This window comes from Apis laboriosa, unplaced genomic scaffold (genome assembly GCF_014066325.1).
Source record: "Apis laboriosa isolate Shangri-la unplaced genomic scaffold, ASM1406632v1 scaffold1_cov151, whole genome shotgun sequence".
NCBI classification, from domain to species: Eukaryota; Metazoa; Arthropoda; class Insecta; order Hymenoptera; family Apidae; genus Apis; species Apis laboriosa.
The window spans coordinates 1,646,105-1,672,760 of NW_025222279.1; the positions used below are offsets into that span (position 1 = coordinate 1,646,105).

General features: G+C 44.1%; 1 protein-coding gene across 1 annotated transcript in view; it reads left to right on the top strand.

The window, feature by feature from the left end:
* Positions 1–927: 927 nt before the first annotated feature.
* LOC122712215 (transcription factor hamlet-like) overlaps positions 928–26,656 on the top strand; it is a 64,397-nt gene continuing 38,668 nt past the window's right edge. Inside the window, exon 1 of the mRNA XM_043931662.1 lies at positions 928–1,014. Coding sequence (XP_043787597.1) covers positions 978–1,014 — 37 coding nt within the window. The 5' untranslated portion in view covers positions 928–977. The remainder of the gene's footprint in view (positions 1,015–26,656) is intronic.

Here is a 26,656-nt window from a genome sequence, read left to right on the forward strand (position 1 = left end):
CGACTCGGCAGGTGGGGAAGACCAGGAGGCAGAAGGTGGAGAAGGCGGAGGTGGAGGCGAAAGAGTGTAGTCGGTAGTAGTAGTGGCCCGTGGCGGTGGAGTAACGCGAAGCAACACGGCCGGGAGAAAGAGAGGAGAAAAGAAGGGGTGGAAGAAGCAAGCGGTGGTGTAACCGGCGGAGGTAGCGGCGGAGCGAAAACCGTGGCACCGAGGGAGAGACGAGTGAAGAGCCGAGGGAAAGAGTAAAAGGGTGAGAGAGGAATCGTGCGAGAAAGAGAGACGGAGACGGAGAGCGAGAGAGGAGGAAGAGGTGGAGGAAGAGAGAGAGAGAGAGAGATAGAAAGAGATTGGAGGGAGTGGAAGGAGAGAGAAAGAGAGGAAGAGAGAGAGAGAGAGAGGGAGGGAGGGAGGGAGAGAGGGAGAGAGAGCGAGCGAGGGTGGAGAGGGAGAGAGAGTCGCGAGGGTGGAGGACAAGGTGGTGGAGAAGAAGGAGACGCGGAGGACAGGAGAAGCCTCCACTGTCGGAGGACAGATCCAACGCACGTCAGGATCCCAGTCGGACGGACTGACGCTGCCGTCGGATCACCGAGGAACCGGGAACCCGGTGTACCGGAACTCGCGTGCCGGGATATGGACTCTCTTTGTGCCACCCTTCGAACCACGAGTATGATAGCATAGTGTACGCTTGGAATCACGATCGGGTTACGATTCGGGTTTTATCGTCGATCTGAAGTGAACAAGAAGAGGGAGAGAGAAAGGAAGAAGGGAGAAGAAGAGAATTTGTGGCAGAGGGATCAACGTTGATCGGTCTCGATCGGGACTGTTTTTCTTCGGAAACGGGGGAAGGGGGTGGGATAGAGTGAGATATAAATCGAGAGGATAAGATAGAATCGTGCATAAACTCGCATGGCTCGGAGGACTGTCAGCGTTCTTACAATTAGTGTTTTGTTTTTGAATTCGTCACCCGCCGTGCAGCGATGAGATCCAAGCCGGTGGCTAGAAGATTGGCACAGGGTGAGTAGTGAACTCAACATTTTTTTTTCATCTTCGTTTCTTTTTTCTTCTTCTTCTTCTTCTTCTTCTTCTTCTTCTTTCCTTCGAAAGTAATTATAATTTTTACAATTAACGGAATGATTGGATTTGGAATCCGGTATGGAACTCTCCGATATGGAACTTTAATTATCTTATTAATGATAATTATAATACGAAGCACGTGTTTGTATTTGAATAATTTTCGAAGCACGCGAACGATACGTTATTATTTGTAATAATTGAATTTATTATCGATCTCCGGTTTCGATCTATGATTCGAGAAATAATTTTTTCCTGCGAGATGAATGTATTGTCTGTTTGTTAAATTCATAAGGAGAATTCGCAAAAGGGAAGGATTCGTTACATCATATTTCTGGAGACTGCCATATTAAAACGGAAGACATTACGAGTTTTTCCGCGGAACTTACTTGACGAGGCTATAAAACTACAAGATTACGGCAAGAGTCTATATACACTAATTCTCAGGATTATCGTTTTAAAACGTACTTGTGTCTTTGCAATTCGCAATTACCTGATGTTAGCATCTATAATTCAACTTTTATTTCTACCGGATCGCGTGACCAGCCTCAAATGTTAATATTAAAATGTATCCCCAATTTGTGCTTACATTGTCCGGTAATTTGCAGCTACTCGACCCGACTCCACTGCCCATTCTTTTGAAATTTGAATTGTGACGATATTTAAATCTTAAGAAGTTGGATATTTTTTTTGAAAATTTTAAATACAATGAAACGATGCCTGAACATTATCAGTTGCGAGCATTTAACTGGACAGAAATAAGTCGAGCAATTATTGTGGCACGGTTCTGATAACATTGTCACATGCTGTTAACGTGTCATTGTTCACAATCGTCCGTGTCGTTGGAACGACACAGGAAAGACTAGTAGGCGGTCCTCGCGCTGGCGCACTCGCAACGTCGATATCATTTCTTCTTTTCCTGTATTGTCTAGTCACTCTGCTCGTCCTCTGCCTCCACCTCCTTGTTATCTGCTTTCAAAAGTCCCGCCCATTCTTCCCTGTCACCATGTTTGCCATTCTACGCATAGTCTCTCGCCAATATTACGCGCAAAATTGATCACAGATTGGCCTTTTTTATTCTCGCTTCCCTGTTTTTTTTTTCCCTTCTTTCAAAACAAAAATTACCCAAAGTCGAACTCGTGTAACTCAAAATTTGTAACTCTCTCTCGAAAAAAAAAAAGAAAAAGTCAACAAGTTCGTTCGGTACCCGCGAAACGTGGTCACAGGATGTGTGCGTCCTTTTTAATCAAGGGTCAACATTTTGAATAGTTTTCGAACGGTCAACGAATATTTCCTCTATAAGAATCGCGGATCGATCTTCTTTTGTTCTATGGTTAACAATACAAAGCATCGCTTCCCGCATAAAAGATTCGACCGTACAGGCGAGCCAACGTTAATTTATTGTTATATATTGAATGGCAGCTAACTTTTTCGACTGTGGATGGGACGATAGGTAAATTGGTGAAAGACGGTTGCGCGTCTCTCTCCCTCGTGCACGATATACTTGACATTGATAGCTCACTTTAGGCGAACAAAGGGTGTACTTTAGGTATTTCTCCCTACAATTCTCCACATTGTCCTGTATTTACCCCGTAAGATCGATCGATAAGAGAGATTATTCGATTTTCTCAACGAAGAGTATCGTTCGAGATTCTTCTATATATATATATATATATATATAAAAAACCCCATCAATGTCGAGAAATTCAGAACGAAATCATTGTCGAGGAACAAGGAACGGCGTCGTTGATTGTCTGTCACGATTGTCGGGGTGAGCATTTTGCACGGGGGATGATTTATATCGTGTTCGCGATTTATAATAAAGCCCCCGCTTCCCACGGTCTGCCACGCTTCAAAGACGGTAGGCACTTTCAAGGGATCTAGTAATCTGTAAGACAAAATCCGTTAACGCTTGACTCACGAGTCGGCGAAACAATAGACCATCCATCCACCAACTTACCCTCTCTGTTCCTTCGAGACACGGGTGGAAAGAAGTGGAAAAAGAGTGGACTCGGGGCCAAACGTACGGGGACAATTGACTTCTCACCGTGTACTTTTTTGCTATAACCAGCTTATGCATGAAATGCATCATCTCAATAGAGAAAAGGAGTTCTTCTCTCTCTCTCTCTCTCTCTCTCTCTCTCTCTCTCTCTCTCTCTCTCTCTCTCTCGTGAGAATCGCGACGAGGGAAACGACGGCGAAGGAAATCTTGAAGAAAAACCTTATCCCGTTAGGGATAGATTCGATATTTGATCTATATTTGGTTTCTGGATCTATCGTAGTTTCTTCATCGTTGAACGGAAGGAATCTCTCTCTATCTTTCTCTGTCTTCCTCGAGAGACGCATTGTGCTTGGAAAAACAGGCAGGAAATTTTCGAAACTGATAGGGAAACCGGGAGGGAAAAAGAAGAAGAAGAAGAAAAAGAAGAAGAAGAACAGTCCACGGTCTTAGAGCGAACCGCAGGAATAATCGCGGAATCCACCTACCACGCGTTTCAAAGGCGCATCATCCCATTGAGGGTTTGAGTCTAGCCGCGGCACCGGAAGTCGTATCCGAGAGGAGACAAAGCCAACGAAACATACGCGCAGAGTGGCGTGTAATGGGGTAGGGTGGCGCGGGGGAGAAAGAGGTTCTGTTTCATCGGTGCTTTTGTCTCGCATCCTGAGAGAACGCGGTTGAATAAGGAGCATGAATAGATCGGATGATCCTAAGGTAGGTCAGTCCATTCTCGTCTTGCGGGAGACTCCTGCTACCTCCGATCCCACCTCTTCTTCTTCTTCTTCTTGTACTCCCGTGCAGTGTGTATTCCACCCCCGGACAGTCCCAATTAAATACGTCTTCCTCCTCCTCCTCCTCCTCCTCCTCCTCGACCTACGTCGGCAAATAATAATAAGATCGCTGTATCTCGGAATGTCGACTGAGAAGAATTTCCTTTCGCATATTTCTGTTATCGCTGCTGGCTAGCTAGCTGGCTGACTGGCTGGCTGGCTGGCTGGTTGGCCAGGTTGAAATAGCTCGGCACAGGGGATGGATTTAAGGACACGTTATTAAGCATTACGGTTTCTCTCGAGTGACATAGTATTCTAATAATTTTCCGTCACGTACCTATGCTTTGCATACAAATACAACATATGCATAACACACGTTTGGAAGTCACGCGAAACACGATTTCAACTCGGTTTTAAATTTTTTCCTAACGAACTCGACGGTTGATGAAACGATCGCTTCGTGCGACCAAGGTATTGACCGTTATAAGTTAATTAGTCACGATCGTGCACAGAACGTACACAGAGAAGGAAAGAAGGAAGGAAGGAAGGAAGGAAGGAAGCGTAATCGGACAGTAAGAGGGTGCGAGAATGACAACGAGATCCTGGTAGAATCCTAAATATATCGTGATGTGACGTCACGAGTTTGGGAAGGTAGTGCACGGTTATTGGACGATTGGACGTGATCGATTCGAATCGTATGAATTAAAATGCCAACAATAGCCTGTGAACAACTGTGCACGCGGCCATGCAAATCCGATAACAGAAAGTAGGGAACAATCGTCTCCGCTCCTTCTTCGGTTTTCCTCTTCACCCTTTTCTTCCAGGCCCCCGCCTCCCCCTCCCTCTCTTCTCTCCCTCCCCCTCCTTCCTCCGCCCCCTCCGCCTTCCACCAACGCGGCAATAATTCCGCAAGTCTTCCTTGACTCTTTTCTTTCCCGCCTCTCGCCTCCGCCAATTAACGATAAGGTCGCTGTGTTTGTCATTTGTTTGTCGTTTCCGGTGGAATGCAATCAGGCCGGGGTGAAACAAACACGGCCAATCAGCCGCGACGGACAAACGCATCGAGAGCGGCTAGATCCCTCGGCATCGAGCCACGTTTCCACTCACGATAATGCCGATAATTGGTCGTTCAAGGTAGAATTGTTTCCCACCAGAATTTCACCTCTTCTGCCCTACGCCGAGGAACGAACAGGATTAATCGATATATGTATAATACAAACCGTGTAACCCGCCTCGATCTCGCCTGTATATACGTATATCCCGCGAATACTTCTCGATCGAGGAGTGTGTGTACACAGTGATAATTTTTTCCCTCGATCGAATCGAATAAGAGAGAAAAAAAAAAAAAAAAAAAAAAATCATCTTCCGCGCTTTGCCGCGTAATTTAGGCTTCGACCGAGCGTGTGTTGCCATCCAAAAGCACGCTCGAGCGATAAGCGTTTGCCATTGTTGCCGGAGCTGGCTATTGAACGATTAATCATCTAATTAGGCATTCATCGTGGCCGACCGGTATCACGATTCCTTTCCACCACAACGATCGTTTCCCTTGATAAATATCCACCTTCTTGCCCCTCGCCGGGAAGAGAGAACTTCTGCCAATTCGACGTCACCTCGTCCACGATTGGTCGACGTGAAACGAGCGAGGAGAAATCACGGAAGAGCGCGCCGCGTTAACTCGCGCGATTGCAAATCGACTGGTCCGGCTCCCCTGCGTCGAATCGCGGCGGCAGACAGGTATACTCGCGCCGCGCCTGAATACGACTGACACGTCGTGCCGGCGAGCTACGCGATCGCTAGGGCGTTAGAGCGAGAGCTAGAGCCAACGTTTATCCGCCTCGATATTTCGAGCTTGTACGAAAGGGAGCCGTGTCGAATACAACTGCTTCTTGTCCTTTTCTTTTTTCCTCTTTTTCTTCTTCTTCTTCTTCTTCTTCTTCTTCTTCTTCTTCTTCTCTTTTTTCTTTTTTCGATTCGAAAATTATATATCGGAACGGGCTAGGATTTTATTGGATCACTTTATATCTCTTTTTATCGTGTTACTTTACGCGTGTGTTTCTTCGTCGAAAAGAGATCGATATGAAGATTTTTTCGAACGAAGTCTCGGCCACATCAAATATTTCTATTAGAAATGAGATTGTGATCGCTTGAATTTTTCTTGATAATTTATCTACGTACAATGGAGAATTGAATCGAATTAATATTATATATTATTACATATTATATCACTATTAATTCAATTGAATTTTTTTTTAGAAAAAATATTGTCATAATTAAATTATTCGTAGATTGGAAAACAAATTCAAAAAATTTTGTAGATATTTAGAATGTTAGAAAGATCTTCTCGCGTGTAATAATATTAACAGTGTATAATTTCCTAGCAAATTATCAATAACTTCACAGACTGTCTTTTCCAAGTGACCGCATTTACGATGGAGATACTAAAGCTAATACTAAAGCTAAAGCTCCCTTTATTTCGTCGGTTCTCGGTACTTCATTCGCACGTGTGAGGAGAACCAAAGAGAAACGAGCGTTTGGCGGAGGCGTACGTACGCGAAGCAAGAAAGACTCGAATACCGTAACGGATGAGCACGCGTGTTCACGCATGAACTTTCATACATTAAGAACCATCCTCGTCGTTTTTGTCTTTTGCCGTAACAAACGTCCCTTCTTCTCGGTTTCGCACGATTTTTTTCGTACTCCTCGTCGCCCGACGCGTCAACTGATACTCCTCCTTACCTCCGCTATAGCCTCCTCCTATCTCGCTCGAGGATTCAATGCGTTTTCTGCGTGAAAGAGAAGATTTTTTTTTTTTTTTTTTTCAGTCAGTAGAGTCGCATTTATATACGTGTACTCGAAATGCAGAAGGAGAAGGCCGCACGGGGACACGCAACGCGAGGATCACGATGATAAATCGATAGGACATTAATTATTGTCGAGGACACTCGGGCCGAGATGATATGAAACGTAGATTCAGAAGCGAGTTCGCGATCGCTGGAAGGGTGAACTCGGGCCACTTTCTCGAGGTGTTCGCGTGTCTGGCATTGTTTTACGAGACTCATTTCCCGCAACGTCATTCCGCTACCACCACCACCACTACCACCACCATCACCACCACCTTCGCTCCCGTCAACGTTACCATCGCTTTTTGCCGGTCAGTTCTCGGCGATCTCGGCTCTCATTGAACTGGGACAGAATTCCAGGATTATAATCGATCTTTATAACGCCTCCCGTGTGACTCGTTGAAAAATTCTCGTTCGAGATATACAATTCTCTTACCTGCCGTAAATTCGTCTCGCGGGTTGAGATTCTCGAGGTTGGAACGTATGCATGGAAATATCATGGTATAAGCGAGATAAGCGAGGTTAAAAGGGTATATATTTCACTTAAACGAAAGCACAGCTAAGCTACGTTAAAAAACGTAGCGTTCCATCCTTTCGATGGAAAATATAAAATATTACGAGGATAATTCTCGGGTATCTGTGAACATACCGGTGCCCGTAATTTAGACGTAACATTCTTTTCGCTTTGAAGATAACTCGAACTACAACGGTGGAGAGGCGGCCCTCCTCTTCCATCAGATAACAGTCTAATGAATCTAGTATTAAAGGGAATCGAATTCTCGATAACGTCAAGGCACCACCCCCCCTGTTCCGTAACATAATAACTTCCATTCTCATTTCCTTGGTGTCCAACGTAAGCGTAAGATTTTCCCTGATGACAATCGCCTCTCGACCATGTACTCCGCCGGTTCTCGTGCAGCGCGAAAGTGTCCCTACCCCACGTGGGGAAGGGGGGAAGGGGAGAAAGAGAAAAAGAGAGAGAGAATACACACGAAGTCACACGAAGAGCCCTTACTCCTCGGTGTTAGTTGGACTGAGAAGTAGGTAGTCGATGTAGGAATGACACGACCGGTTATCTCACTGGCCACGCGATATTGTCATCAGGGGTGGGGAGGGGATAAAAGTAGTTAGCGAGAAGGAAGGAGAAAGGGGTGAAAGAAAAAGGAGGATGGAAGGAAGGGGAGTGAAAGGTAATAGTAGTAGTAGTAGTAGTGGTGGTGAAGCGGAGGAAAAAATGAAGGAGGAAGGACAGGAAGAGAGAGAGAGAGAGAGGGGAGAGAGCGAGCGCGATAAGATCATCTTACCACCCCCTGGCATAAGTCGACAGTGGCCTTTCCCTGCCCTGGCCAACCCCCTCCGTGACTCGACGGAGACCATTTCAACGATAGCGCACACAACCTTACACGGCCACCGCGTTATCTCGCACGCGAATTAGCTCTACAGATTTCCTTTTTTTCCTCTCTCTCTCTCTCTCTCTCTCTTCCTTCTTTCCCTTCCAGCCTCTTCTATCTCTCTTCCTCTCGCCACCACCCCTCGTTACCTTTCCTTTCCGTGCACCACGACTCTCCCCGTCTTCGTCACCCTCGCGCTGCCACTTTTAGTCGACGACGACGACAAGGAGTCGAAGGAGGAAAACCTCTTACACACGACACACGACACATCGCGCACGACCAGCAACCCCTCCTACCCGTCCTGCACGTCTATCGCATTAGCGCGGTGCCACGTTGTTGCCCCGCCACGTTGTACCGCATCGGTTACGAAATGCATGACGTGTGCGTAGGTATGCGAATTTTCATTGGAGCAGGATCGACGCATAATTTTGCATAAAACCCAGACCTGGATCGTAACGACCGCGAGGCAGGCGATTAAATTACCGGTCGCGGGTTAAAGGGAAACGGTTATCCCTCCGCCTTGTCCTTGTCGAAGCTGGGAGCCACGCTCGGGAGTGGTTCGATCACTCGCTCGCTCCACTATTCCTCGCTCGAAGGAAAAAGAAGTGGCCGCCCGCGCTCGCGATTGTAGATCTTGTTTAGACAACTTGGAAAGATTTATCGATAGCGACATTCGGTTTTACGATCACTCCCCGGTCAGGCGGCGTACAATAGTTGTGGCTGTGCCCTCGCCTGTTTGTGTATCACGACCCCAGACACTTTGGCTTTTACGATCCTGGAAATTTATAAGCGCGAAGAGGATGTTACGCTGCCTTTTTAAGATTGACAGACCTCCTTGCCTTTAAAAATCGATACGGTACGATTTCTTTAATAAACACCGGTCTGAGTCTTCGGCTATTGCTTCGAACGTTACGAACATTATTTTTTTAAATGGAAATCGTAATGGTATCCCTAGTTTCTCATGCTCACTTCTATCGCGATCTCAAGTACTTGGTTTATTACCCTCGAGGAGGATATACCGAGGGAAAAGGGGAAGACACGATCGAGTTTCTTCGAAAAAAAAAAAAAGAAGATCCTCGTATCTTTTCTTTCGTTTTCGCTTCAATCCTCAACATTCTTTTCATCCTCCCCGCCCCCCTTTTTTCTCTTCTGCCAATTCACGCACTCTCTCCTCGAAAGATTATATAGTAGTAGCTCGCAGTATTTAAGCCAGTGTAGAGTGACAGAAGAAAGAATAAACATGTACCGAGAGACATGTTGCCATTTCAAGGCACGTACGGCTGTTGCGTTTATTTTGTCCTCCCGGAGGTACGTGCACGAGGGTAATGCTCCTCCTAAGGTAAGGTGGATACGTATGTACAATGGAATTCAATTTGATTGATCGGTTGACGGACAATTCTCTCCTCGACGATCCATTTCCAAATTTATTCCAAAAAAAAAAAAAAATTTCTCGTGCACATCGCCTCCCTTCGAAAGGAATAACATCCATCTCGGAATTTCTTCTCCAAATTCAAGAGTTCAAGAAGTTCAAATTCGTCCACTCGAATATATTCGAGAAATCAATCGTACGTATATATTGTCATATCGTATATATATATTTTCTCGTGAAACGTATTAACACTCAGGATCGACGGTTTCTTACAAATAAGAAGCCCCCTGAGAGAGGAGTAACTTATACAAAAGCGGGTTCATTATCTTCTATGTTTGGTGGATGTCTTTCGGCACCGAATGTCTTTCTAACCCTCTACACCACGCTTCTATTCTTCCCTGAATGGCGGCCTCCTTATCTTCGCCCGAGATTCGCGGAGACCGCTCGTACAATTGAATTCCGCTCTGGGAATCGTGATCACCCGCCTCTCGCAGTTTCGTACACCCGTATGCATGCGTGTTCACACGCAGGCCCACCGAATACACACTCATCCCGTGTATTTTTCGCACAGACTCGCCGTCCCAACCCTCCTCGAACGTGGGCGGGTGTTTTCGTCCACGAGTTCCTCTTTACCAATACCACAGCGATTCAGTATTTACGCATACTCGTACGTGCACCATGCTTGCACGTACGCACATACGTGCTTCTGGATTCCTATACGTGGGCACACATCATCGGTTATGTAAATTCCTGTATATATATATATATATTTGTATATATATACGTGTGTATATATGTATACGTGTTGTTCTGTCGTTTGTTCTCCGCTTGGGAACGGGAATCACGGGACAAAAACGCACAGTTCGCAGGAGAAAGAAGGGTAAGGGTGAGAGAGTAGAAGGAAGGAAAGGACACGGAGAAGAAGAAGAGGATCGGCTTGTGGCGCGAATCAGGTTTAGGACTGTGTCAAATGACACTGGCCAGGACACGACGATGTTCTCGAAAATCCTCATACCTCGACACCTCTTCCTTCCTTCTTTCTTTCTTCTTTTTCTTCCCACCTTTTTCTTCTTTTTCATTCTTTTTCTCTTCCTCCTCTTCTTTTTTGCCACTTGTTCGGAGCCGTGATGGGACTGTACGAGAGATTCGTGGAGGTCGTAAGTCGCGTGGGAATGAAGAGAGCACCGTGAGCCGAGGCTTCGTCGCCAGATTACACGGCCTTACATGCTTCTCTCGCCTTTTCCTCTTAATTTTTACGTCTTTTACATCGGTGTTTAACCGATAATGAAATTCAAAGCATCTTTGGTGGTTTCGATAATCGATGGTTAATTTTCTTTAGATTTACACCGACAAGGGATGGCGAAGAGGGGGAAAAAAAAAAAAGAAAAAAAAAAAAAAAAAAAAAAAAAGAAATAAAAAGTAGGAACTCGTATTTTCGTGATACTTTTTCTCTCTCGTTCGCTCCCCTCGTCCAAGTAAGATAAAGCGGCGCGGGGTGAAAACCAAGAAAAAAAATATGTGACTCGAAGGGGACACGTGTGTGGGACGAGCTCGCGCAGGACACATGTAGAGCATTACGTAATCGTAAACCGGCGAGGATGTGGGCGGGATCTTCTTCGGAGGAGCAAGTAGCCGTGTCTCGCGCGTGTTCCAACGATCAGATGGACGGGACTTGACTAATCGAGCGGGACATCCGAGCAGATGTTACCATCTTCCGTCAACCGAGAGAGGGGTGGGGGGGGGGGGCAACTGTCCGGCTCGATCCCTTTTCTCGATTTTATCTCGCCTCGAGCATCGTTAGCCGTTTCCGGAAAAAAACGAAAATTCGAATTCCAGGAAATCGTGGAGATCGCCTCGAATAGGAGAAGAAAGAGGAAATCGGGGGGAAGGAATAATTTTAAACGAAATTCGAGCGAATTCGTTCTCGCAGCAAGCGACAAATGTTGTATTAATTTGTGCTCGTGGAATAACGATCGTCGTCGTGTCTTCTCTCGACGCGATCATTCATCGGAACAGTCATAGTTTCATATTATGTCACGCGACACTGTCGACTGTCAACCGTGAATATAGGTGAATGGGCACGAAGCGGGCGGACATGTGTGAAATTAGCTTAATCTTTCAGCTCGGATGACAATGGTGATACAACAAACGTGGTCCGTGTACGACACGTATCGTCTCGTGTACGGGGTGACAAATCTCGTCCCGTAGACGTTTCTCCCCCTCCCTGCCTTCACCCCGTGTAAATACATTAGAGGATGATCCTTGCATTGGCGTCGAAACCGTTCCCCCTATCCCTGGAACGCTCGATATTTTCACGAGAGATCGAATAAACCACATTATTCTGGAACAGGAACTCGCGAGAAAAAAATCTCGTCGATCTCGAGAGCGTCCTCTATTAAATTCTTCGTTCCAAAAACGGCGAGGTTCGAGGATTGGAATATTTAGGGTTGATGACGTACGATGTTTAAGAAGAAAAAAAAGAAAACTTAATGGACGACGCTCGTGTCGCGTTATCGTGCTACACAGAAGAGGACAAAACTGAGTTAATAAATTTTTACGAGCTGGAGATTCTACGCCGTTGACAAACAGATATCGGTGGGGCCGTAATTTAACAATGAGCCAGCTGGCGCGTGCTACGGGGGAAAGGTTGCGACCCCTAATGTAGTTATATAGTGTACTTTCCTACACGCAGACCAACGTATCCGGGCACGCACACACGCGTGGAATTTCACGCGGTGCTGGCGACAATAAGCGGGGATGCCTCAGCCCCTTTGTCACGGTGGTTCTCGCGTCAATGCTCATTCAATCTCCTGGCCCCGTTTTATCATCCCTCTGTCTCGTTTCCTGTCTCTCTCGATCCAGCTTCCATGTCTCGTGTCGCGAAACGGCAACACCACGAGTCACCCCTCCTCTAACCTTTCAATCGGGCTAATTGAGTTGTTCGCCGTTTCTTTTTCTTTTTCTTCTTAATTCTTTCAAGGGCGAGGAATACGCGTTTCGGGACACCGAGTATATATCTCGCGCGAAAATCACCCCTCGCGACTCGTGGACGATTCGATTTCGCATGTAGGTCACGAGTTAAGGTAAGAATCGTTTATTGTGAATGTTTATGCAAATTTAAATTTGCATCACTATGAGCGAAGAAGAAATTAAAGGTTAAATATAAATTTGATTCATCGTTTAATTATCAATTATGACGAGTACGAGTATTTTGTTCGAAATATCTTACATATTTTTGCATATATTTTTCTAAATTTTGAAGATCCTTTTTTTTTTCTTTTTCTTTTTTTTTTTTTTTTTTTTACATTTAAATTCGCAAACATTCGCAATCTGATGATCGAAACATTTTTTTTAACGAGCTTTGATTTTTTTCTACTTCCGCAACGACGAGAAAAAAAACTTAGTTAACTGATATTAACTAACGTATCATACCAGTTGTATCGATCCAGGATCTACGAGTATCGCACATACATCTTAAATAGAGATAGAACGGAAAGATAGAATAATTTTTTTTCTTTTTTTTTAGAAAATAAAGATTACAAGAAAGAGAAAATCATGTAAATCCTGTAAAGCGCAGGTGCAGGTAATAATGAAAATCGTACATTAGCATATATAAGTATATTACCATCGCGGGTAATAAAAATCCGCAGTGAAATATGTTAAACGTAACCACGAATATTATAATTTCCTCTTTATCAAAACTAGGCTCTTGAAAACATTTACCTGCAGGATGACCTAATATAAATTAAACTCTTGCGCGTTGTGTCCGCGTTGTTCGTGCCACATTTTCCTCTTATCCCACGAAATATCTCTCTCATGATTTATCGAGGACCTTATCCTCCTACCCTCCATTCGACACGTGTGAATAATCAGGTCGTGGAATAATAATAATAATAATAATAATACCAACTATTCTCACCCTCTCCCTCCCCTCTCTTCTCCCTCCCCTCCCCTCCTCCAGTTTTACGCTTCCTCGTTGCCTCTCCTCGCGCCAGATTCCACCTCGAAAAAACCCGCCCCCGGGCGTTATGATTAAGTAATAAAACATTTAGGCCCCGAACTGAAAAACATCCCTCTGCTTGCACGAATTTGATATGCATGTCGTACGAGAGCACGTCGAGCATGTGACTTCGCACGTACGAGCGCGCGCGCACGAGCACCAACACGTGCACGTACCCGCGAATATATATGACGGACGCTTATACAGGAGGAACGGGAACAGGGCGTGACGACAGATGCAACGCAACATATCTACCCTCCGCTGGGCGGTTCAGATTCTCCGCTGATTTTTTTCTCTCCCTCTCTCCTTCTCTCTTCTCTCCTCCTCGTCCTCGTGCCTCCTCCATCCACGATCGTATAGATAGCCGCGCAAAGCTTTTTCAGACTTTGATCGTGATCGTAATTTACGGTTAGACCGATCATGAGATGACTCCATTGTTGGCCGCGCGCCATTGTTTATCGGGAAAACGTGCGCTTCCGGGGAACGGTGGCGAACGGTTACCCGATACCGTGAATCGGGAAAGATTACGTAAATCGTTTTGAAGAAGAAATCGAGTTTTGAATTGTTTCGTTTCGAAGTCCGAATTCTCTGGTTTATTCTCTTTCATCGTTTATCGAATAATCCAGAATTTCTATTATTATTATTTTCTTCTCGAATATGATATTTCTAATTTTTTTTTTTTTTTTTTATATCATTGTCACTTTTTTCGATAATCCATTTAATAAACAATTGGTAGTACAAGTTTGATTTATCTATCAAGAGTTATATCTTTATAAGGTGTACGATTATAATGCGATTAAGGAAGGTCAGCCATCCAATTCCACGATCGAGAGAGTTAAAGCAAAGATATATACGCAGGAATCGCGTGATAAAATCGGATTTTCCCGAAAAACGTCCCTCGACTTTTCCCAATCCGATCGTTCCAACATTTTGTCAGGCGATATTGGCCGAGTCGAATCGGATCGAATCGAGTCGAGTCGAGTCGAGTCGAGCGATTCTCTTTCTCTCTTTCTCTCTTTCTGTTGCGTGTGCCGAGCCAATGGCACGAGCAGCCGGATGCTCGTGCTTCCACCCTTGATTTATCGGTCCTTCGAAGCTCGCGGATTGCCCGTAATTCCAGTTATTTCGTCCTAATCCGAAAGTTCGTTCTTGTCCAGTTATCCAGAGATTCCACCCACACCCCCTACTACCTCGAATCGCGAATTTCTTTTCCCCGTGTCTTTCTCTCTGCTGCGCGGCGAACAAATTTCATTTCACCCCGTCCGCGTTCATTTCACTTTCCCCTCCTCCTCCTCCTCCTCCTCCTCCTTCTCCCCCTTCCACTCCCCTCCCTCTTCGATTCCAATTGGAAACGAAGAGCGAAATTGTGCCGAGCTATTTACGAGCTATCTCGTTGAAATGCCTCGTCCGAGGAAATTGAAATGTTGATGAGCCAATAAGGCGCTGGAATTCGAGGCTCATTTTCTCGTACGAGTTGACTTTAATTGAATTCCATTATCGACAGCTGACGAAGAATGGGAAATTACGCTTGAAAATGATACGTTGTGCATGGTAGCTGTTAACATATGCGATCCTTTGTGTCAGGCACGTGCCGTTTTTAAAGAAACGTACTTTTATTAGGATGGCATGGAATTTGAATTTATCGTCTTATTGTTAATTCTCATCAAGTAATTGAGTTATCAAGAGAGATTTGTAAATAAAAATAATTAAAATATTTGTAAATTGTTAGTGGAAACTTGAAATTAGCGTTTGAAAAGATATATATATATATATATGTATATATAAGGTTATAGCCTCTATTTATATAATTTTTTATCTATTCTCTATTTATTAATTGTTTTACAAAATTTGGAAACTCTAACGAAACCGTTCCCAATAATTTCTTTGCGAACAAAAGCAAAGTTTCTTTTATTTTATCAAATTGAAGAAAAGAAAAAATATCAGATTGAAGATTGCAAAAAACGAACTTCTCTCTCTCTCTTTCTCTCTCTCTCTCTTTCTCGCAATAAAGCAACCGTTACATTATTTTTCGTACCCCACGATATCCAGTTTCATCGTGAAGAAGGACTCCTTCTTCGAGTCCCCCGCTGATCTCTCGTGGGCGGATCTCTCTCTTTCTCTTTTTCTCTCTCTCTCTCTCTCCTCAAGGGTACACGCGACTCGGTTACGATAACCTGAAAGATCGAATACAATGGCGTATGGTTACCAACATCTGACCTCGCTCACAATGTCGTCTTATTAGAATATGAATGCGGTTGAAACTCGCGTGTCTCAACGGCACGCGACGCATTTCGAAATATCAATCGGCGGACCCCGAACAGATCTCCGAAATTTTCCTCGAATTTGTCGAGTCGGTGTGTTTCGCGGCAAACGAATATTTACGTTCACCAGATGGAGAGATAAAGAGGAAAAAAAAATATTGTCCAATAGATTCGAAATCGTTGGAGAAAACCATTCCTTTATTGTCTCCTTTGTAAACTTTTTCCCACCTTCGGTCGAAGGAGGAGAGATATTTTCCTCGGCGAGGAAAATTGTCGCCAATCCACGGACGATGGCCGACCGTGCGAAAAACAAACAAGTTTTTTCCCTCGGGGATCCGCACGAAAGAAAATGCAATCAGCGAAACGGAATAGATAGTGGCGTGATCGGTATGGTGCCGTGCCGTCACTTCCGGCGCGGACGATAGGCTGACGCATAATTTCCGGTCCGAGGCCCGACGATCCATCGATCAAACAAGTTTTGCAACTCGAAGAAGCTACAAACTTCCCGAGCAGAGATATCCCAATGTTCTCATTAACACGATCGATCTTCCTCGAGGAAGATAGAAATCGATAGGATGGGGGCGGAAAAAAAAAAAAAAAAGAGGAAGGAAGAGAAGGGAAGTGAAAATTTTCCCCTTCTTTCCCTTTTTTTTTTTTCCAAAAGATTATCGATTTATCTTGTTTACCATTTTTCCAAGAGCAATTGCCGATCGCGAGGTTTAATAAAACCGATCGTTTCTCGGTTTCCCTTTTACAAACGAGAATTTTATTGGCCGATGTTATTGACTTAGGATCTGATATATAGCCGCTAGTCAAGAAGGAAGGCTCTTTTTCTTCGAGGAAAGGGGAAGAAAAAAAGAAAAAGAAAAGAAAAAAAAAAACGTTTCAGTGACTTATCACCATAGCTGAGGTAGTGCGCTCCTTTCGGCGACTCGTACCCCCCCTTTTCGACGACCCGAAGAGTCGGTAATTATTTGGAACCCTTTGATGGACGTCCTCTTGGACTCGTTCGTCTCTACGGTCTCAGGTTGCTCCATAAAGAACTCGGACATTCATTGGCCCAACGAACTACTGTGTCACCGAAGAGGCCAGCACCACGAGGCCCTCTCAAATTCGAAGCTTCATTTCACGCCTGCCTGCCGCACAACTGCCCCGCCAGGATCACTTCGAGTCCTGCGTGTCCTTCGCATAAATCACCGAGTAATATCGTACCCCTCAAACGTGACTTCGACACCGATGTGTTCGAAAGTGTGCTCGTCGAGCATACGGATGGACAGACGGCTCGTGGATTGTTTCCAAAATTATTTTTTTCCAGCAAATGTTTGCCTTATTATAATATGCCGGTTTACAGGAATATCGTTATCGGTGTTGGCGCCGAAATTTTTTATTTTTATCTGCAGGAAAACGGAAGTCGATTGTCCCAGAGCGAAGATATATTTCCTTAGCCACGATTCCGCTACAAAAAGATCGATAGAGATAGACTCGATCAATTCTATATTTCGAAGTCTTGCAAACGTATCGCGAAACGACATAAGCTGAATAAATTTGACCTTAACTAATTAGCAAAGTTATGATAAATATTACAAGTATTAGAAATTATCACGAAATATATCTTGTACGCGTGAAAGCTTTAACACGGTTCTAATCATTTTTCAACGATTAAAATTAAGAAAGGTTCTTGTGGAAGAAGTAAGGGAAACCATTCGAACCATGAAACGAAATTGTTGAAAGAGGAGAGGTGAGCGAAATTGCAGACGCGTAACAGGAAGCCGCACGATATCTCCAGACAATGCAGGTCATTAGGGGAAATAATCAGGAAACCGGACCGATGTCCACGAAGATCCCCGGATGTCACCGACTGTGGCCTCTTCAGCTTTTATCTGGCGGCGCAGTGCAAACAAGGGCAACGAGTGTCTCTGAAGGCTTCTCGGAGGCGCACACCAGTCGGTGCTTCTTTATCTCGCGATGTCGGCCCGGTTGTTTAGGCTGGTGGGGCCCTTGTGACACATTCAGGAACATCATACGAGGGAATTCGACTATCCCACGCTGCACAGGTGGTCCAAGGATTAGAGGTTCTCTTTGGAGCGATTCATTTGAAGCCGCGAACGTTGGCTTGGATTATCGTCGTTCGACTGTTTGCTCTAATCTTTTCAAAGACACACTTCCTCTGGCTCGAATACACCGCAATACACAACCACGATTACGCGCGTCGTATACGCGATTGTTTTATTTTCCCGACTAGCGGCAGGTATATTGTTGGACTTCGATCGATAAATACTCTCTCTCTCTCTCTCTCTCTCGATACGATCTAGATATATTTCTAGATATATATATACATGTATATATATATCTTCATTTTTTTGCGATACAAGTCGTGTTCAGTCGATAGAAATTCGGGTGGAAAGTGTGTTGGGTTTAACTACGCATCAAAGAATGATATCAAACTGATTCAGAGATCGATATCTTTTCCCATAGAGAGAGAGAAAGAGTGTATTGTACACAACGTAGAGGTTGAGACGTGTTGCGAGCCACTGACACATTCGACTCGCTATCATATCTCGTTCATTAGTTGCCATTAGCATACGTGTCATAACAAGTTGCGGTTACGACCACACCACCGCGATACAATTTATCTTCACGGTCCAGATTCTTCTCTGAGAAATTTTATCACTACCGTGGCAACTTATTGAACGTCTCTCTACCTCTTTGAGTATATAAATTTCATTTCAATATCGACGAAAACCATTCTTATATTCTTATGATGTTATATATATATAGATTCTCTTTAAGGAGAGAAGTTAGAATCGAATAACTCGTTATAGATTTATATATATATATATATATATATATGTGTGTGAGAGAAAATTTTAAGGTTGGTTTTTCGATATGGTTTTCTTATCGAATCTTTTCGTGCAAACAATAGAGGAAAATTGGTACGAAGTCGGCGATCGAGTTACACAAGAATTCTTTTTTTCGACTAATCTAATATGACACACGCGTGAATGACGTAACACCGACGACAGGTGTTATCAATCATCCGGTTGAGCGTCATTCGATGAATTTACAAATGGATGGAGTACTTATGTCACCTTCATCGTGTACCGAGCCGAAACGAAAATGATATGATGGCAAAGGGTGGCCGAAAAGGTGGAATCAGATAACGCGAGCGTGTCGTCATCTCGATTCGATTTCGAAGTGAAAAAACGATTTCGGCTGATTCCCCAGTAAACATTTGAACGCTATGCACGCCGTTCTCGTATCTTTTCCATCGGACACACCTGATTCCAAGTGTGCCTCCAGCTCTAATAGACCTTACGGAGTACACATCTTTCGATTGTTACCTGTTCGGATACGCTGTCTGCTAACATGATATTCGAGAGGAATCGTGAGTACCTTGTTTTCATCCTGATGTTTCACAAGTATCGTTTTCTTTTCTTTTTTTTTGAAAAATATTAGATACACGATATTCTACGATATTCTTTTTCTTTTTCATATATAAAAACGGTTAAATTTATCTTGTTAAATCGCCAATTTTTAATTAGCAGAGATGATATTCGATGGTATTTTATTTTTAATCTTTCTCCGAGAAAAATGAAATTTTATTACTCTACACTATATTCTTTCGCGTTGAAATAAAAAATATATATATTTTTACAATTCCTTGTATCCTTAAAAAAAAAAATACTCGATGAGAAATCGACTCTTCAACTCGATCACGAGCGCTATTTCGCTTCGTTCCAAACGAAAGTGTGATTTCGAACGTCGGACTGTAAAATGAAGTGAAGAGAAAGAGAGAAAGAACGAAATGAAGAGGAGAATCGTGGAAAGGGGAGGAGGGGAGTGATAGAAAGAAGCAGAACTGTAATTTGTGTTCGTTTCTTGTTCGGCGAACTTTAACCAAGTGGCCATTTGCCTTATCGACTCTCACCCTCTATTCCGTTCCTCCTTCTCGCCTTGCTCGCTTTTTCTTTTTTTCTTTTCTTTTTTTCTTTTTTTTTTTTTTTCCCTCAACTCTCCTTCTCCGCTCGGCTCGACGCGTCCTTGCCCAGGAAGAGAACAGGCCGCGACACGCAATCTCTGAAAGCTACGTAACTCGCATGCTTCCACTGCGTTTTCACGTGGAAAAAAGAAAGAGAGAAAAAAAAAAATAACTCCATCATGGGCATCTTGATAATAGGAGGAAGAATTATGCCGATAATCGCCGCGGTAGATGATCGCTGATTAAGGTGCCCACCTTAGATGCCCTACATTCTTTTCAACCGCGGTCATATGCGGTCCGCTTTCCAACTTAATTCCTGGTATCGCATTCCACCACCCCTTTCAACACGATCGAGACTTTTTTATTCCTACGTTGCTACGCTTTGTTTCGTTTCGATGATGTCGGAACGTGTATACACGTGTATACGCAAAAACGTTGCCTCTTCACAGTTGAAACATTTAATATTTTTGCGACACTGAACAGTATTTTTATTATTTCTTTTTCTCTCTCTCTCTCTCTCTTTCTTTAGGAAAAATAAATTTGATCCGATTTTTTTTTTTTTTTAAATAAAAATTAAAGCGAACGGAATTTATATAAAGTATTTTCAACATATTTTAAAAATAAGAGGATTATTAGAAATTGTTTTAATCGAGGAGAATAAAGTGGGAGGTAATAATTAATAATTTTTTTTGGAATATAATTTGAAGTCTTTTCTTTTTTTATTTTTTATTAATCGCTGGCGACGATTCTCGTAATCGCGCAATTTATAATCAAATGTGACGGATGTCATAAATCAGGCATCTTTCCATCGATATATATATATATATATAAAATAACTTTCGATTGTCTGCGTTATCGTAGCATCAAACGTTTATTTCGGGCCTGACAAGACAGATCTTGATAGAAAGACACGTCTGTGCGATAAGATTATCTTTTCGCGATCGATTTAAAAACTAAAAAGGATCGAATTGTATTCGCTAATTGTAGCCAACGTGTATTTTTGGTCGATTATTAAATGGGATTTTATTGGCGGCAGTCTGAAATAGTAATGAATGTTATCGAGATAACGAATTAAAACCAAATCATTTCCGTGTTACGCGAAATTAAATTTGACAAAGAAAATTTCATTATCTGATTTATTGCAATTATCTTAATGATAATAATTGTGCAACGAAAAATCAATAAATCTTACTTGATCTTTAATGCTTTTGACCGTATTATCAATTTCGTTAAATTTTTCTATCTTAATCAATTAAAAGAAAAAAAAAATCGAAATTTTGTCCTTTTTTTTTTTTTATAAATCAACACCTTCGTTACTCTCTTACTTTTCGAATCTAACTTAACTCAAACAAATCCATTTAACGCTTCGTTATCCAAATTTTATTGTCAAAATTCCTTAGCCGTTCGTATTATTCATATCTGCATGGAAAAATCGAGAAAGATAAATATTCGAAAACGAATCACCCAAAATATTCAATCTCGCGCCAAAGTCGATAGCCTCATCAACCTCTCAATTAATTTATCAAGCGCAAAAGAGAAAAAAGAAAAGAAAAATTTCAAAGAACCTTGGCACGATCGTCGCGGAAGTTCCTTCTCGCTCGAAATCAAACGAATCAAAAGGCGTTGGTAGATACGTTGGCAGGGGTATGGCGGGGGTTGATGTCGGTGGAGAAAAATGAGTGAAATCCATTAGAGGGGAGATTCGATGGGCGCGAGCTGCGCCGATCCACGCTCACACGTCTCGGCCTCGTGTCCCCGCGCTCATACGTGTGAATTCTAAGTCGGAGGCCGGGCTTACGTACACACGGTTGACGGGCATGGAACTTTGTCACTGTAGTTTTCCCGTAGCGAGTGCAGCGTCACGTGCATCGCTAATGCGTTTTTCGACTTGGAGCAATCGGGAGAAACGAACGACTCCGGTTACGCGGAGGAGGACTCTTGTTCGCACAAGAGTGGAAGAGGACGAGGGCACGATGGGTGGGCGGTGTTTCGTTCATAGGCTCGCGCCTCGTCGTTTTATCTATGTTTGTTTAAGGAGAAAGAAGCTCGTAAAAGAATATACGAATATATCACGCGTGTATAACGGTGTGGAAAGGCTTTCGATGGAAATCGATCGTAAAAAACGATGATCGGTCTTCAATTGGTGCGCGATAATGGCGCGCGGGATCGTTTACACTACAGTCCAAGAGTATACATAGTAAAGTTTGGAACGTGACACGGGTCTGAATGGTGACGTTCATATTTTGTTTATCGTAAATGTCAGGTTCGGGGGAAATTAGTTAGGCATTCGTTAGTACCACGGGGACTGATAGTGGTTTAATTGTTTACCCAAGCCTCGAAATTTCTTTCCCATTTTCTGATCTTGACTGAAACTTGCTATGAATTACGACTGTTTTCTGATCGATAAGCCACGTTAATAATTCGTACAAGTCCGCCTCAATCTCTTAATTTGTACGCGAAAGGATTATTCGCGAGAATATGGATCTGAATCTAAATATAAATCCTTGTTTCCCCTCGATTCGATTCCTTCTGTAATTATATAAAGAAACCTATTTATCGAATGTTTTTTTACGTCGATATTATATATCACGTTAGGATATATCGATATACGCTTTCGAGAATCTCGGACGCGGGATCGTGAACGAAACATATGCGTCGATTGGGCGGCGGAACAATCGGGAACGATTACACCCCGATGCAAAGACAATCGGATCAACGAGGCTCCGTTGCACTTGCAACAAGCGATATCGGGTACAAGTACGCTCTTAGGGAACCTTAGTAGTAGGAATATTATTATTTGGCGGGCCGCGTGCTCGGCCAATCGGATCATTGTCTATGCTCTAGCCAATAGTAATAATTCTTCTCTTTCTCTCCGTGTCTCTCTGTTTGGACATGTGGTGCGTGCTTCTAACGAGATGATATGGTCGATCAGGACTTCCTGAACCACCAACCATCGTATCCCTCCTCCCCCCTCCGACCCTCTTCCACTCGAGCCTCTCGCAGCTTTTCTTTCTTTCTTTCTTTCTTTCTTTCTTTCTTTCTTTCTTTTTTTTTTTTTTCAAAGGACCCGATCGGATCGAGTCGTTTTGTTCCGGTAATGCGACGATTGTTGGCGCGAGCCTTGAAACAAAAACGCGGCCGAGCCATCTGTCGGATGGTGGACGAGTAGTGACTGTGCGCGGGACAGAGATGGTGGTGGCCCGTGGGAGCGAGGGTGGGAGAGAGACGGGGCGAGGGCGAAAAAAACACCGAGCGACGGGAGGGAAGAGAATGGAAGAAAAGAGCATCCGCGAATGCGGCCGGGGGATTGTTTTCTAGTGGCTCGTCGTTTAACCCCTCCAATTCTTCTCCTCGCGACGAGAGTTACTCCCTCCCCCCGTCTCGACAGGGTCGTCGATAATATTTCTCAACTTTGCCTATCAATTATCCAGTATCTTTTCTCTAGATTTTTTAGAAGGTTCATCGATTTCTTTCAAATTTTCAACACGCGTGTATACCTTCGTTTAAAATATGTAAATAAACTGTCTTACCTATTCGAATATTTTGAATCGATCTTTAATTTATTTATTTATTGTTCGAGCAACGATGCTTCGGGAAAGAATGTAGAGATATTTCTTTATGGAAATTACGTACCGCCGATCTTTACTTCGAGATCGGCAGGGGCCAAAATTTCCGAGACACCCAGTAGGTGGTCGATCCACCGAGCCAAACACGCACCCCGCATAACGCGTGAATACGGTGCGGTATGAGCGGGGCCGTGCGGATTCTAGCAATTACACACCCTCAAGTGCCCTCAGAGACGGGTCCCCATTAGGATGAGAGCGGAGGGATGTTTTAACGCGGCTTAGCTCGATTTCTCGAAATCGCGAGTAATATCACCGATCGTCGCCAGCCATCGCTCTGAATTTCATCCCGCGATTTTACACGGCCCTCGTCTCGCAATACACGCGCCCCAGCTTGCAATTAACATTTATTAGAGCAGACGAATTAAGTCGGCGACGATAAAAAATTGTGCGCGTGAATAACGTTGAGATCGCTTTCGAGGTCCGGAGAAGAGTCTTTTTCTCTCTTCAAAACTCTGTACGCGATCCAGGTCAGTGCTAAGAAGTAGACATCTCTTCTTCGCGTGGATGTAGTCTTGTCGGGTGTCGGGTGGCGATAAAAACGGCGAACCTGGTCCCTGAGTGCTTCGCTGTGTAAGCCATTTTCGCCGAGCCGTGGGTATCGGCCATTGGCATCGTTATATCCAGGTACACGTTCACGATACTCCTTATATATCATATATATATGGATGTATATGTACAGTGTGTATATACACACAGATATTACACGAGCACGGTTGGAAACGATTAATCGTCCACGTCGAGACGTCATTGCCATCTTTGGTCGCTTAATCGGAAGTCTCCTTGAGTCCCTTGAGGGGGAGTACGTGGCGTCGACGTAATCGAACTTCGGTATCGCCGCCTCTCTGACCAACAGTCAAAACTTTGCCCTCTGAAAAGAAAGTTACGAGGGAGAACCCGATGAAACTCCGGGACTCGGCTTCGTCGATCGCCGCTTCAATTTCTGAGACAGAAATTCTCTACCCCTGGCGTCGTCCAATCATCGCCCTCCGAACGATGAATGTTAATGATTGCGGACAGGAGAGGGGAGGGTTTGAAAGTCATCTCTTCTTCTATTATAAGGGAGAGGGTCGAGGGTAGTTTCTAGGTAAAGAAGCGGTATTTATGGATTTTCGGGGGAGGGAAGGAAGGAACGACGGTGCGTCCAAGGGTGTGTCCGTTTGGCTGGACGAAAAAAAAAAAAAAAAATGATGACGGGATCAATTGACGGGATCCGCCGCGCGCGCTTGACGAAAATCGTCAATAGGTATTCACGCGGTGCCCATGACACTTCAATAATCAATTTTTTAACGCCTGTGCCGCGTGTAGTGATCGGGCCACGGTCGACAAGAGTCATCTGAATGACAGAGACTTGATCAAAGGGGCAGGCAAGCCGTTTGATGTCTGACGCACGCGGGTAACCATTTCAAACCGTCCACCCACTACTGACTGAATTCAAATTCAACGATCGAAGTTAAATTTGCACGGGGCACCATCCAGCCGGTGTACACCCTTTAACAGATATTTTTTCCATCGGCTCGTTACGTCGACACGTTGCCTCGTGCCGGTTTTTCCGTCGATTCTCGACGACGTCGAGAGAGAGAGAGAGAGAGAGAGAGAGAGAAATTCGTTCGCGAGAAACGAGCCCCCCAAAACTAGTCACACCACTTGCCGTTGCGACATTGACGACGGAAGTCACGCGAGAGATCTTTTTTTAATAAAAAAGTTTCGGCGGGAACCTCTGCCTATCCTCTCCCGTGTCTGGGGTCTCGCGACCCCTCCGCCTTCGAATATTCGTATTTGATGAACGCTCGTTTCGAATCTGCCCGATGAAATTGAATCTTCCCGTGCTTCCGGCGTGGGTGGCGAATTTTTTATTCGCAGCAGTTCGATTCGCATCAGTTATTTATCGCGCCGGTTTGTCGTTCGAGCGAGCTTCGTCGCGATGAAAATCGAATTAGAAGGAAGGAAGGAAGGAAGGAAGGATGGGAAGGAAGAGGCGAGACTTCTTCCCTCCTGTGAACAATTACGGATGAGTTATAGATCCCCTGTTATTGGCTTACGAATCATCCGTGTAAAGAGGAAGCGATTTCTCACGCCTCGAGCCGAATCGGTCCCGATTGTGCCGCAACTTTTTTAATCGAAAATTTTTCGGAAAAGGTCGACGACGGGTTAACCGCAGACAATGGTCGACGAGTAGCTGTTGTTGCGAGATGTACGAATCTTCGAGAGAGAGAGAGAGAGAGAGAGAGAGAAATAGAGAGAAAGGAAGGAAGGAAGGAAGAAAGAAAGAAAGAAAGAAAAAAAAGAGCGGAGAGAAACCCTCTTGAAGATTTTTTTTCTTTTTTTTTTCTTTTTTTTTCACGGCTTTGTGCTCGAGGAAAATTTGAAAAGGGTGACTTGACTTCTCGACTTCCGCGTTGCGACAGTATTCTATACTGTTTTCCGCAAATTTTACACGATGCTCTCCTCGTTCGCGGATAGCTTTCGGAATTTGATCTTTAGATTTTGGAAGTCGATCCTTTAAATCACTAATAGATCAAGGGTGAACAATTGGAAAATTAAATGGAAAACGTTGAACGGAAATAAATTTTAAATTAATCAATCGATCGAAGAAGAAGCTAGCTTACTTTATCCACGATCTATAAATTGCCAAGCGGTTAAACACGAATCCTTCCTTTATGAAACTTCAATTACATCCTCGATCCGTATCACCGCAGAGCACGCCTCACCCCCGATCGTCAAGCTTCACGGCTTTCGCCAACCCCTCTCCCTACTATAAAAAAATTCCACCCTATAAAAAAATGTTCATAGTACAAAACGGGCGCAGGTTAAACTTGCGAGGCGCGATCCTCGCAAAGGGGTGGAAAAACATCTTACTCGTTTCTCGCCCTTTCATCGGCCTTCACCTCACGCGGGAACGTCGTGAAAGGGTGGATCCGTGACGGGGAGAGATCTCCCCGTTCGAAACTGTCGCTGTCCATCGATTACTCTTCCACAATTGCGGATATTTCGACAGAGAAACGCCGTTAGATCGAAGATATTCGATTCCCAGATGGCTGTTACCCCCTCTTCAGATTCCCTTACCCCCCTTTTATTTCTCTTGTCCCGATAGTATATATATATATATGTGTGTGTGTGTGTGTGTGTGTGCTGTGGAGCTCTCTCCGCGCGTTTCGACGTCTCTCTCCATCCGTCTCCCTTTTCTTTTTCTCTTTTCTCTGAATAGAATCACGGGGCTATTCTTCCAGGCACCGTGAATAGAGCCGGAGGCAGTCTATTCGCACGTGATGGAACGACGACTGCCTCGAGATATCTCGACTCTTATCTTATGCCGGGTTGCGAATGCGACTGGATAGGATATTGACGATTGT